At 44.1% G+C, this 12736-nt stretch overlaps 1 protein-coding gene across 4 annotated transcripts in view; it reads left to right on the top strand.

The window, feature by feature from the left end:
• CDYL (chromodomain Y like) overlaps positions 1-12736 on the top strand; it is a 181156-nt gene that overhangs the window by 100262 nt on the left and 68158 nt on the right. For 2 of the 4 annotated variants that reach the window (XM_043590899.1, XM_043590902.1), the window contains exon 2: positions 7075-7741. In XM_043590899.1, the coding sequence (XP_043446834.1) occupies positions 7075-7741 (667 nt within the window). Of the gene's footprint in view, positions 1-3020; positions 3133-7074; positions 7742-12736 lie in introns of those variants that run through there. The other 2 variants (XM_043590900.1, XM_043590903.1) reach the window with 2 other exon arrangements.

Here is a 12736-nt window from a genome sequence, read left to right as displayed (position 1 = left end):
ACCATTTAATCCTATATGTAAGAGTTCATTTCTGGTTCTTTTCTGTTCCACTGGTCTCGATGTCTGTCTGTATGCAAGTTTCACACTATTTTGATTATTATAAATTTGTAATAAGTTTTGACATCCAGAAGTGTGAGTCTAACTTTGTTGTTGTTGTTGTTTAATTTCTTTAATGTCTATTTATTTTTGAAGGAAAGAGACAGAGCATGAGTGGGGGAGGGGCAGAGAGAGAGGGAGACACAGAATCTGAAACAGGCTCCAGGCTCTGAGCTGTCAGCACAGAGCCCGACGCGGGGCTTGAACTCACGGACCGTGAGATCATGACCTGAGCCGAAGTCGGACGCTTAACCGACCAAGCCACCCAGGCGCCCCCGGCAGGTATAGTTTTTGAGGCCAGTCTTTGACATTTGTTCTTATCCTGGGAGGGCTCTTAGCTGGATTTCTCTGGTGACTAGGGGAGTTACAGTTTAGCTTGTTGCTTTGCATTATCATTTTCAAGAGCATCCTTGGGTTCAAATGTACCCATACTCTGTTTCAAACAAAGTCAGTTGTTTTGGGGAACAGCTCTCCTATGGATCACCTCTCCCCTCAGGGCAATCTCTGAACCACGTGTCTGGCTACTGGGTAGAGTGGTAGCCGCTGGTCTTCTCAGCTTGCTTCTCCCAATATAGAGCCTCTCCCCTCAGAGTGACTTGGGGCAAAATTGGTCAAAGTCCCCAGTAGTTTTGCCCTGTTACTCCTGGGGTAGAGCCTCCTTATGAATAGGGGGTAAGGTAGAGGAAATGAGTCCCTGACCTGTCAGTCATACTCAGTCATACTCATCAGGGGTCTTTACCCCTTCTCCTTCGGGAGAGGAGAAATGCTGGTGGCCTGTCTATCCTAGTGACATGATAAGCCTTGACTGGGAGCTAAGAGGGAGAGAGAGCCTGTATTCTTGGTCTCCCAGAGCTCCCAGTGAGCTCCTGTCACACTGAACTGGAAGGTAGATGGGGAAGGAGGTGGGTCATGGCTCACATGTCATAAACTTTCTCTGTTCTTATTAGTTAGTAGATTTAGTTGAATAAGTGTTCCTCCATTTGCTCCATGGCTTTAGGACAATTTCCAGAGACTTTAGGATTTTGTGATTTTTTTTCTTTCTTTTTTCTTTTTTTATAGTAGTGTTCACGAGCTTTGCTTGTTTGGTTGGAGAGGGTGTTTCCAGAGCTCCGTATTTATTCTGCTATCCCAGAAAGGGAACTCTACGTTTGCTTTTGAAGCATATTTTTTTAGATCTAGAATTCTAAGTTAACAGGATTTTCCCTTCAGTGCTTTGCCTACTGGCCCCCATTGTTGTGGTCCTGTCTGTAATGTCTCCTGTCCTCTACTCACTGGCTGGCTGGTGGTGTCCTTATCTTGGTTCGTTTAGGTTTGACTATGGTGTTCATTGGTATGGTTTATCCTGAACACTGCTTTCCTTCAAGAATCTGGAGTTTTGATACATGCTAGGCAGAGGATGCCTCTGTGGCCAGCCCCCAATAAAAAATCCCAGGCAGGAAGTCCTTAATGAGCTTCTCTGGTAGACAGCATTTTGCATGTGCTATGACATCTTGTGGCTGGAGGAACGGAGCTTATCCTGTCAGAGTCCCCTGGGAGAGGACCTTGCAGGCTCGTGTTTGGTTTCTCTCAGACTTGCCTGCACACACTTTTCCCTTTGCTCATTGTGCTTAGTGTCCTCCCGCTGTATTAAGCCAGAGCCGTGAGAGAGACTGCACGCTGAGTCCTGGGAGTTCTCCCAGTGAATCCCCAAACCCAGCGCCTCCAACACACCAATTGTTGCTCTCCACGAGCCTGGTATGGTAGTCCAGGAGCACGCCTGGGATTTGAGGGGAGTTATAAAGTTGTTTGGGGGGCTCCCCCTTCTGTGGGGCCCTCCTGTCTGTGATCTCTGTGTCAATCCCTGACTCTGCCCTCTGACGTCAAAGCCTGGAAGACTGCACTTTCTGCCTGAGTCCTGCCAGCCGCCTGGGGAGTGCAGAAGCCCTTGGCTTCTCTTGTTTGAAGGGTCCCATCCCCTCAGTTTCTACCGGCTTTTGGTTTCTTTACAGTGTTTTTCAAATATTTATGTTTATATTATTCCTTTATTTCTGGCAGTGGAACTGTCTGCCTGTGTTTTTAATAGTTAGCAAATGTTCTTAGTAACTCAGGCAACTTTTCCTATTCTTAATAGTAAACACAATTTTTCAAATGGCTGGTGACACACTCCTCTCCCTCATTTAAAGAGCTGTTGCTGGGGCGCCTGGGTGGCGCAGTCGGTTAAGCGTCCGACTTCAGCCAGGTCACGATCTCGCGGTCCGGGAGTTCGAGCCCCGCATCGGGCTCTGGGCTGATGGCTCAGAGCCTGGAGCCTGTTTCCGATTCTGTGTCTCCCTCTCTCTCTGCCCCTCCCCCGTTCATGCTCTGTCTCTCTCTGTCCCAAAAATAAATAAACATTGAAAAAAAAATTTTTTTTAAATAAAAAAATAAAGAGCTGTTGCTAATATTGCACTGTATGTCAGCTAACTAGAACTTAAATTTAAATAAAAATGTGAAGAGAAGAAAAAATAAAAAGCCGTTGCTTTTCAAAGGCCCACTAGAACTCTTTGATAAAAGCAGGGGTTTTGTTTATTCATTTTTTCCATAGTGATGCTGTTGTTTCGAATTTCCCAGCCTTTGGTGTAAGACCCAAGCCTGAGAAAAGCTCTCAGCATCTCTTGTGGTGTCAGAGTTATCCTGGCAGCCTGTTCCACTGTTCTGGGAGGAATCACAGCAAGTATCAGCAAGCAACAGCATCTTGCTGACAGGGTTGTCGATGATGATACAATGTGCCAAATTTTTCCTACTGTGATTGTTTTGCAACTTAGGTCTTTTCTTGTAAGCTGATATATTTGCATGCCTTGCCCTGATACATTTTCTAGGCCGTTTGGCATTTAAATGTAACAGCAGCAGTTACCCTTTCTTCCTACTCTTCCTGAGCTCTTTAACCAGTTTGGACTTCTTTGTGGGTTTTTGTTTCCTGTGTTGGTGAACCTTTTGTCCATCCTTTTCTGGCTTCTGCAACCTGGTAGCACATTTCAGCTCATTCCTGGAGCCACAGCTATCAGGATGTGCTCTGAGGTAGGTGAAGTGTGTTCAGTGTTTGGAATGATCCTTTTTGGTTAATTTCACTGCTCTGCAAACCATCAGGGGACATTGTAATGTTAAGGAAAGCCTTGCTCTACTTGTGTCACATCTTGGCTTTTTAGGTTGAGTTTGAGAAGGAAATCCTAACGAAAAGAACTTTGGTGGGTTTACTATGACACAGGTAGTCAAAGAAGGCTATTGTGATTTGGATTTGCCAGAATTTTGCTGCACATGTGATTGTGGGTAACATAGCAAAACAATCTAAGTAATTTGGATGCGATTTTCATGCCTTTCTTCATTTTGTCTTGGTTTTTAAGAATCTGTAATAGAACTTCTATACTGATGTAATGTTTGTTTTACATAAAATTCTTTGCACTGAAATTCTGTAACTAGAAGTGGATACTTGAGCATATACTGTGAGAAACACTGTTCATTGATAATAGTTTTCAGAAACAGTTATGTTTGCAGGGAGGGGAAGGACTCACACAGAAGGGACTGAAAATCTGAAGGAAGATTTATTTATGTGTTTCTCTTGTGATCAAGGTTTTCCTCCCTCGCCACCATACAAGCACTCTGGAAATTATCTTAGGCTTAATATTACAGTAAGTTTTTTTCAGATCCAGGCAATGCCTTTTTGTGGGAGACTATTTTAGCCACTCAGATTAGGAATCCGTAGGACTTTACCTTTCAAAGGGGGAAGAAGGACATCTGTCCCTGAATGAAGAGGAGAAGGTGTCACGTACTCAGTTTAGTGTGAGATTGGTATTAGAAGACTGTGGTGGTCACTGGCCCAAACCTCCCTCTCCTGAGTCTAGTGCCCAGAGTGACGCTTCTAGACCTGCCACTTAAAAGGCATGGTTGCCGGCCCGTTGTCACCCACACGTCTTGTCAGTTTGCAAACCATGTTCCCCCGTGAGAATTAGTAGGACTGCAAGTCTGCAACCTGAATGTCCTATGTCCTGTGGCTTTCTCACAGTCTAACATAAGGATCAGCAAACTATGACTTGGCAGGTTAACTTGAAGAATCATTTTTACATGTATCAATAGTTGAAAAAAACCAAAAGTTTAATATTTCATGACACATGAAAATTACAAAATTCTAACTTTAGTGTCCGTAAATAGAATTGTTTTGTTTTTAATGTCTCCTCATTTACATGCTGCTTGTGGCTGTTTTTGTGCTGCGGCAGCAGAGTTCAGTGGTTGGGAGCCCATATGGTCTGTGTGGGCCTGAAGTTTGCCATCCCCCAGTCTGACGTGCCGCCTCTTAATGCCTCCCTTCAGTGTCTAAACAAAGTCCGGCCACTGAGTATACTTGAAACAGCACGTTCAGCACCGCAGCCACTGGGAGGGGGGCAGGCCAGTGGGGGACTGGCAAGCACAGGCTCGATTGCGGCCCTAGAGAGGGAACACTAGGGATGCAAGGAGAGGAGGGGCAGGAGTCTCATCCTGCATCACTAGACCCCCCCCCCCCTTCAGCTTTAAGGAAAAGGGGCTGCTCTGGTGTAATGGACACTTGACCCTTGAACGACATGGCTTTGAACTGCGTGCAGATTTTTCCCAATAAATACAGAACTATAGTGTATTTTCTTGTTCTTAGGACTTTCTTAACACTCTCTTTTCTTAACTCTCTTAACTTTCTTAACTCTTCTCTGGTTTATTGTAAGAATAGGGTGCAGAATGCACACACAGAGTGTGTGTTAATCAGCAGTATATGTTACTGGTAAGCCTGCCAGTCATCAGTAGGCTATGAGTACTTAACTTTCTGAAGAGCCAAACATTATATGCAGATTTTTTGCTGCCTTAGAGACGGGGGGTCAGTGCCCCTAACTCCTGTGTTGTTCAAGGGTCAGCTGTACTTCATGCTTCTGGGACAGAAATTGACTTAAAGAAAATAAGTATTAAAATGTAGTTTTCTCTTAAGAGACAATCTCTTTACCCCTTGTCTTAAAAACTTTTAAGCTATTTCTGCTGTGAAATTGATTTGTGTAGAATTTTCCAGAAATGTGTCTTTTACTTATATGGAAGTACTTAAGCCTTTATACATAACTTTTGGCAAGCAGAGGAGCAGGAAGAGAATTACTTTAAAAGCTTTCCATGCTATCTTGTGGACTGTGTGAACTTACATATGCAGATCGGACATCAGTTATTAGTTAATAATCTACAGAGATGATTAGTTATCTCTGTGGAGATTTGTTAGGCATGAAATCTGCCACCTGCTGAAACAAGTCCTTTCTTTACCCTTAATCCTTTTTGCACAGAAGCAATAATATGTATTTAATGTTAGGCTTTTCTGTAGTTAGGTGCTTTAATCCCCTATATCCCAGGTAGACATTGGAGAGTTCTTTGGGGGGGCGGGGAGTTTAAGAGTAGGGGAAATGATGGGTAAGGTACTCTCCCATTCTCCAAAAGTGTCTATAGTGGTACTCTAAATTAGCCTCTGTTATTTTGGAATGTTGGAGAACTAGATATACCTTTGTGTCATCTGACCTGACCTGTAACTTTGCCAGAAATTTATTGATGTTCTTGGTAATTGATGGGCTTAGACTTTGCATCCTTAATTAAAGAGCTGCTCTATGGCTGTAGCCTCTCCCTACAAGGTACAAAGATGCGTGCTGCCCCTGGGGAAGCAGGCTGATGGTTTTTATGCTGACCAGAGAGGTTACAACAGATTCTCAGTGTTTCCTCAATAACATGGGAGATGTTATGTCAAATATATTCATTTATGCAAGTCATAGAAGATCACCCATTTATACTTAAGAATGTTAAGGTACTGAGGCACCTGGATGGCTCAGTCACTTGAGCGTTCAGCTCAAGTCATGATACCAGGGTTGTGAAATCAAGCCCCACAGTGAGGTCCATGCTGAGTGGAGCCTGCTTAAAATTCTCTCTAACTCCCTCTACCCCTTCCCCACTTGCTCACACATGCTGTCTTTCTAAAACAAATCAAAACAAAATTAATTAAATTAAAATAAAGAATGTTAAGGTAGTAGAATTGGTTACAATAATAATAACTGTCTTTAATGCAGATTCATAAATTTGTGTGAATTCATACGCTAGATATGGATATATTGGGGTGCTGAGTGGCTTGGTCGGTTGAGCGTCCAACTCAATTTCGGCTCAGGTCATGATCCCAGGGTCATGAGATCGAGCCCCACATTGGGCTCCATGCTGAGTGTGGAGCCTGCTTAAGATTCTGTATCTCCCTCTCCTTCATTCATGCTTGTGTGCTACCAACCCCCCCCCCTCAAAAATAAAAAATATAAATAAAAGAAAAAAAGATATGAGATGTATTGACCATCAAAATCCAGGATTAACAGCATTTTCCTTTGAAGCTGTTAGCATAAAATTCGTTCAAACCAAAATTTGAAAGTAAATAACTGACTGTTCCAGACCGTTTTGTTACCGATAGAGCATCACATTGTCTGTTGACCTTTTTTTTCAGTTTTAACCAAGTGCTTCTAATGCTGCTTCCAATGCTGACTGTGTTTCTTCAGCCCTGGGCCCTTGGTAGCTACCTGCATTTAGCACAGCCAAGCTAGTGTATGAGTGTCTGCCATCGGTACCCTAAGGATGACCAGGCAGAAGGCTGTAGGTGACAAATCCTGTGCCAGTTGTAACTGAAAACCAACTCAGGTGGTCCAGGTTTCATGTAAAAATTTTTAAAAGAGCCCCCTTTGAATCACAGAAAAATAAGCTACCTAATGTACCTCCATATATTCTGGGCATAAAGTTTTAGCATTTTGTCTGACTTGATTTTAGCAAAACTGCTAAAATCCCAAATGTTCTGTTCCTGATTTTCAGATGGTTCAGCATGGGGAAGAGAAGGTTGTTTTCCTTATCCGTTGTGTTTTTTATTGTTTTTGATGCTTCCTTATTAACTCTGTGCTTTTTTTCAGATGGTATGTTTACCCTTCTTTCTTTTCTGTTGACAAACAGGTTGAAAGGATTGTTGACAAAAGGAAAAATAAAAAAGGGAAGACAGAATACCTGGTTCGGTGGAAAGGCTATGACAGTGAGGATGACACCTGGGAACCAGAGCAGCACCTTGTGAACTGTGAGGAGTACATCCACGATTTTAACAGACGCCACACTGAAAAGCAGAAAGAAAGCACACTACCCAGAACAAACAGGACCTCTCCAAACAATGCCAGGAAACAGATCTCCAGATCCACCAACAGCAACTTTTCCAAGACCTCTCCTAAGTCACTAGTGATTGGCAAAGACCACGAGTCCAAAAACAGTCAGCTGTTTGCTGCCAGCCAGAAGTTCAGGAGAAACACAGCTCCATCTCTCTCAAACCGGAAGAATATGGACCTGGCAAAATCAGGTATAAAGATACTTGTGCCTAAGAGCCCCATTAAGAGCAGGACCGCAGTGGACGGCTTTCAGAATGAGAGCCCTGAGAAACTGGACCCCGTCGAACAGGGTCAGGAGGACACAGTAGCACCAGAAGTGGCCGCCGAAAAGCCAGTCGGAGCTTTACTGGGCCCTGGTGCAGAGCGAGCTAGAATGGGGAGCAGGCCACGAATACATCCATTAGTGCCTCAGGTGTCTGGCCCTGTGACTGCGGCCATGGCCACGGGATTAGCTGTTAACGGAAAAGGTGAGTGTCCAGGTGAGCTGCTCAGTGGGCAGCGTCCCTGTCGATGGCCACGGGCTGTTACTCAGCATGCTGGTGACTTTTTCAAGGTGTGTAGGTGCTCCTTCCATACATGCTGGTCCTGGTCCGGAGAGCAGGCCGATGAAAATCTGGGGAACCTGCAGTCTGTTTCTAACAGACATGGCCTGGAACTGTGAGAGGTGCCACAGCCTCTTTCCTCACTTGAAGCCTTTAGCATTTATGTTTTCAGTCGGCTCTCGCTATGTGTTCAGTGTGCATCCACAAACCGTACCACCATTTAAAAGGCGTCTTGCTCTAAATCAGTTATGCTCGGTAGTTTTCCTTTATAACAAGTTTGTTTGTGAACATTTATGCATCTCAGACACTGAGTCTCATGTTCAGGGTCCGTCTGAATTTTCTGAGTGTGACCTGTATTGGGTCATGATCCTTAGATTAGAAGTCACGATCCTTATTTTGCTAACCCATCTACATAACCAGTAATTTCTTTCAGTGGAAGTACAATGTACCTTCGGGATTTGGGCTTTTGTTCTCTGTAATGGTCAACTGTTCGGATCCCACTGCCCCTTTTACAGAATAGGAGTCTGTTCAATTGGGGTGGTATCTCCTGTTTTGTTTCCACTCCTGCTCTTGGATTCTGCAGCTTAGTTGGTTGAACCATGGCCTCCCCAGCTTCTCAGACGGTGCAGGTGGGATTATCACCGACAGCTTCCATCCCCTTTGCTTCCCCCATGCCTCATCTAGCCACCCATCATTATAGAATTCTGTTACGGGTTTCTCTACTGTAAGCCCCACTAGCTTTCCCTTACTTGGGGCCCTGGTTACTTCTTACCTGCCGTAGCTTTCTCACAGGTCTCCCTGCTTCCTGCCTTTTGACAGTTCCCATCCATTTTCTATAATTCTTGGATGGGAGGAGCATCCCCGCCACCAGTCTGACCGTACCACCGTTGCTGTAGTTCGCAAGCGTGCTCCTGAGTCTCTGCTTGGCCTGCACTGCCCTCTCAGCTCCCTCTCTCCATGTCGGCACTCCTGCTGTCCTCTGCCAGGAACATCATGCCTCCCCTGCTCCTCAGTCACCCCAGGACCTCCCACTATGCCTCTGATGCAGGGCCCACCTGCTTTTGTGTCCTCTGGTCTCCTATGCTGCCCGCGCCCTCTGTGTAGCAGAACTGTGATCATGTCTATCTGCCTGTCTCCCCCAACTCACCCTTAGTAGAATGAAAGAAAGCGAGAGGGAAGCTTATTTCCCTCCAAAGAGAAATGCTCACCTGAGATGCCACTCTAACCATCTTGCTGTGGTGCATCAAAAAGTTTTGGCTTAGACGTTTGTGTAGCAATGAGGAAACCGAAATCCAGGGGTTCCCTTGGGGCAGTAAACTGCCATCTTGCTAGTGTCTTTCAGATAACACACTTTACCCAAATGCTGCTTTTCTTCCTTGCTCCAGGAGTTTTGCCCTCGCCTGGAACTTATATGAGCTTATTTACCGAGCTGACTTCCTGAACTGTTGGCCTGCTCATAGACCCGGTTTTCTTTTACGTTGTTGTAAATGAAGGATCGTAGAGGTTCAGAGGCAGAAGAGACTTTATCAGCCATCTGATTGCATGCTGCTTGTCACAGAGAGGGGAGCTGAGTCCAAGGAGATTGTGATGTTCAGAGAGAACTGAAGGCAGAGATAGAATCAGAACATGTTTCTTAATTCCTACTCCTGTGTTCTCACCATTTCTTGCTGCCTCCACTAGACCGGGAACATAGACTTCTCTATTGATTACTCAGGGCCAAGCACCCTGCTGGGCTCTTATCTAGCAGATAAGGGCAGGGCTTGGCAACCAGCCCACTTGCCTTTTCCATGTGGCCTGCAAGCTAAGAATGGTTTTTACACTTTCTAATGTTTGGGAAAATCAAGAGGAATAATATTTAATGCCATGTGAAAACATAAGAAATCAAAATTTTTGTGTCCATAAATAAAGTTTTATTGGAACACAGCCACATTTCATTCATTCACTTATGGTCTGTGGCACTTATGGTCAAGGACAGAGTTGAAGCATTATGACAGAGACTGTATGGCCTGCAAAGCTGAAAAAATTGGCAGTCTGGCTCTTTACAGAAAAAGTTTGCTAAGTCTTGCTCTAGGAAGTCACAGTCCTAGGGCAGTATTTTTGGAAAGTAAAGGGATACAAAAGACTTTAGAAGATCTGTGGTTCCCCTTTATCCACAAAAGTTGTGTGTACATTCATTCTTATGGGTGATGGGGCGTGATTTTCAAAACTTTTTGACCCTTTAAGTTTCCACGTTCTGTTTTTACCACAGTTACGCAAGCTTGGCTCCCCTCAGCAAAGCCTTCAGTTTTGTATAAAACGAGGATATTGGGTTCAGTTTAAATAAGGAATTAGTGACTTCCTTTTTTATTACTGTTCCCATGTCAAAAAATTTTTAAATGTCCATAAAGGTGGCTTTGGTTAAAACCACCACGGATATGTAAGCATAAAATCTCAAATTATTTTATCTTGTTCTGTGAAGGTAGGCAGGTTGATTGGGACGGGAGTAACACTGTATTTCCAAGGCCCTCATGACCTCCTTTCTCTCCTGACCCTGAGTCCTATATACTGTTGAGAACACTTAGACCAGAGAAAGAATAGAAGCCGCTCGGGAATGTTTTTAGAACAGTGGTAAATGACATCCCCAATGGCCATGATCTAAATCAGGCTTGAAGATTAAAAGGGAAAAGAACCATCTCCTCCTCCCTCCACAGCCTACTGTTGGAGTGTCCTTTCTGAGCGAAGCATGATGGCAAAAAGCAAGTGATGTCCTAGACAGCATGGCCACCTACAGACAGGTGCTCGGGTGGATGAGTGCCTCTGCTTCTCTTCACCCTTCTCCTTTGCAGAAAGATGCTTTTGTTCCCTCCTCTGGCGAGTAGGCTCCAAGAAGGGATCTGGTTTTGCCAGGGCTGAATCCTGCCGTGTCCTGAGCAGTGCCTTTTCGTAGCACATGCTGCCGGTGTTTGTCAGGGAACGAGTCCAGTAGAAGGGGTACTCATGGAAGACAAAGATGGTATAGTGAGTTCCTGGTAGCCCTGTCGCCAGATCACACTAGATGTGAGGGAAGACATGCTACTGAAATGACAGGGTACAGAGGCCAGAAGCACAGAAACATCCCAGAAAACCTCTTACTCGCCCCTGGGGCGTTTCTTTCCTGAGAGAGCAGTACTGAAGCCGCATCAGCTTGCTGGTCTACACTCATAATCTCTTAAAGTCGTTGTTTGTTTTTACTTTCCACATTAATTTTAGAGCTACATGAGAAAACTGATTTGGTTTTTTTTGTTTGTTTGTTTGTTTGTTTTTAATTTTTTTTTCAACGTTTATTTATTTTTTTGGGACAGAGAGAGACAGAGCATGAACGGGGAGGGGCAGAGAGAGAGGGAGACACAGAATCGGAAACAGGCTCCAGGCTCTGAGCCATCAGCCCAGAGCCCGACGCGGGGCTCGAACTCACAGACCGCGAGATCGTGACCTGGCTGAAGTCGGACGCTTAACCGACTGCGCCACCCAGGCGCCCCACTGATTTGTTTTTTTTAAAACTAATGGAAGCAGATATTCATGGAGTCACTGGGGAATGAATCATCTCTTATTCAAAACATTAATCGTGTGTGTATGAGGGATATTTTTTGCCACCAAACACAACAGATATTTAAATATCTGTTAACCAAAAGAGTAAATGTTTCTGGAGAATTTTAACGCACACAATTACTTTTACAAAATAGCCATATGTATATGTGGCTTGTAACTTTTAAGTGTGAAACAGGTTTAAAAGATGACTATATTGCTTCACTCAGAAATATGAAAAAAATCTTAAATTTAGGTGATGTGGCTGCCTTCTTTCTACTCTTTGTTAATGATAGTATTTTCTTGGTCTTTTAATTGCCTAACGAATTAATCCTACAAAAGAAGCAATTGCTTTTATAAACTGGATTATTGTTACTTTGTTCTTTTGTGAATTCAAATGTATAACTGATCATCATTGTACATTTGAGAAAATACTGTTAGCACGCATTTTAAAAAACGACGTCTAAACCTGATCAGTGTAATTGCGTAGAGTTGATGGATATGAAGTCGGAGCCAACAGATTCAGGAGGAAAGTGGGGAAATACCTTAACATGCCTCAAGTCTTTTATTCTGTGAGCATTTCTATTGAAGGAGGCTCCCAGGAGCAGTTGTTCAGGAAAATATGGCTTCTTCCAAGGAGCTGGAGTGTAAGTTCCTCTCAATAAGAATATGAAGCCTGATGATCTATCTCCCTTCTCTGTCATTATCAGGGAAGATGTTGTAACAAATCAATAGCTCCACCCTTGGAAGAGGCCCCCGCTCCCCCAGGGCCATTTGCAATTTCTGTGCTGAGATTGGAATTTAACTCAGAGAAAGGGAAGAAATCAGGAGACCAGTGGCAGAAAACCGCTCAGCAGGGCCTCAATAGGACATGTCTACTCAGAAAGCAAAGGCTAAACATTAAAAATGTGCAACCATTTGCGATCGACACAGAGCCAAGGCCTTTCAATGAACGGGTACTTTCGTTTGCCAGTTGTCTGGTGAGTCAGGCCCTTTCCATGGACCCATGGAAAGGGTCTGACTTTGGAGATCGGTTGATTGATCAGAGTTCGGTGTTGTGTGAAGTACATCCAGACACGTCATCTACTATTGCCAATTTGGATTTCATTGAAATGGGGCAGACACTTTGGGACTTACAAATCTGAGTGCACAGTCCTGGAATTTTTTCATTTTTCCCATTTTCTCATTTACACCTAATTTGACCGCTGTTTTCACATAGAGCCTTTCCAGGACATTAGACATAGACATCAGCTCACCTTTTGTAATCCTGTCTCCTATCTTACGTAAAAATGAATTGAATATGCCAAGTTCAACTGGACTAAGAAGTTTCAGGGATCAACCCAGCCAGCTCTGGACCAGCACACATCCCAGCAAGAG

The sequence above is a fragment of the Prionailurus bengalensis genome, chromosome B2, assembly GCF_016509475.1.
Source record: "Prionailurus bengalensis isolate Pbe53 chromosome B2, Fcat_Pben_1.1_paternal_pri, whole genome shotgun sequence".
Classification (NCBI taxonomy): domain Eukaryota; kingdom Metazoa; phylum Chordata; class Mammalia; order Carnivora; family Felidae; genus Prionailurus; species Prionailurus bengalensis.
This window is presented reverse-complemented; position numbering and strand designations above follow the sequence as displayed.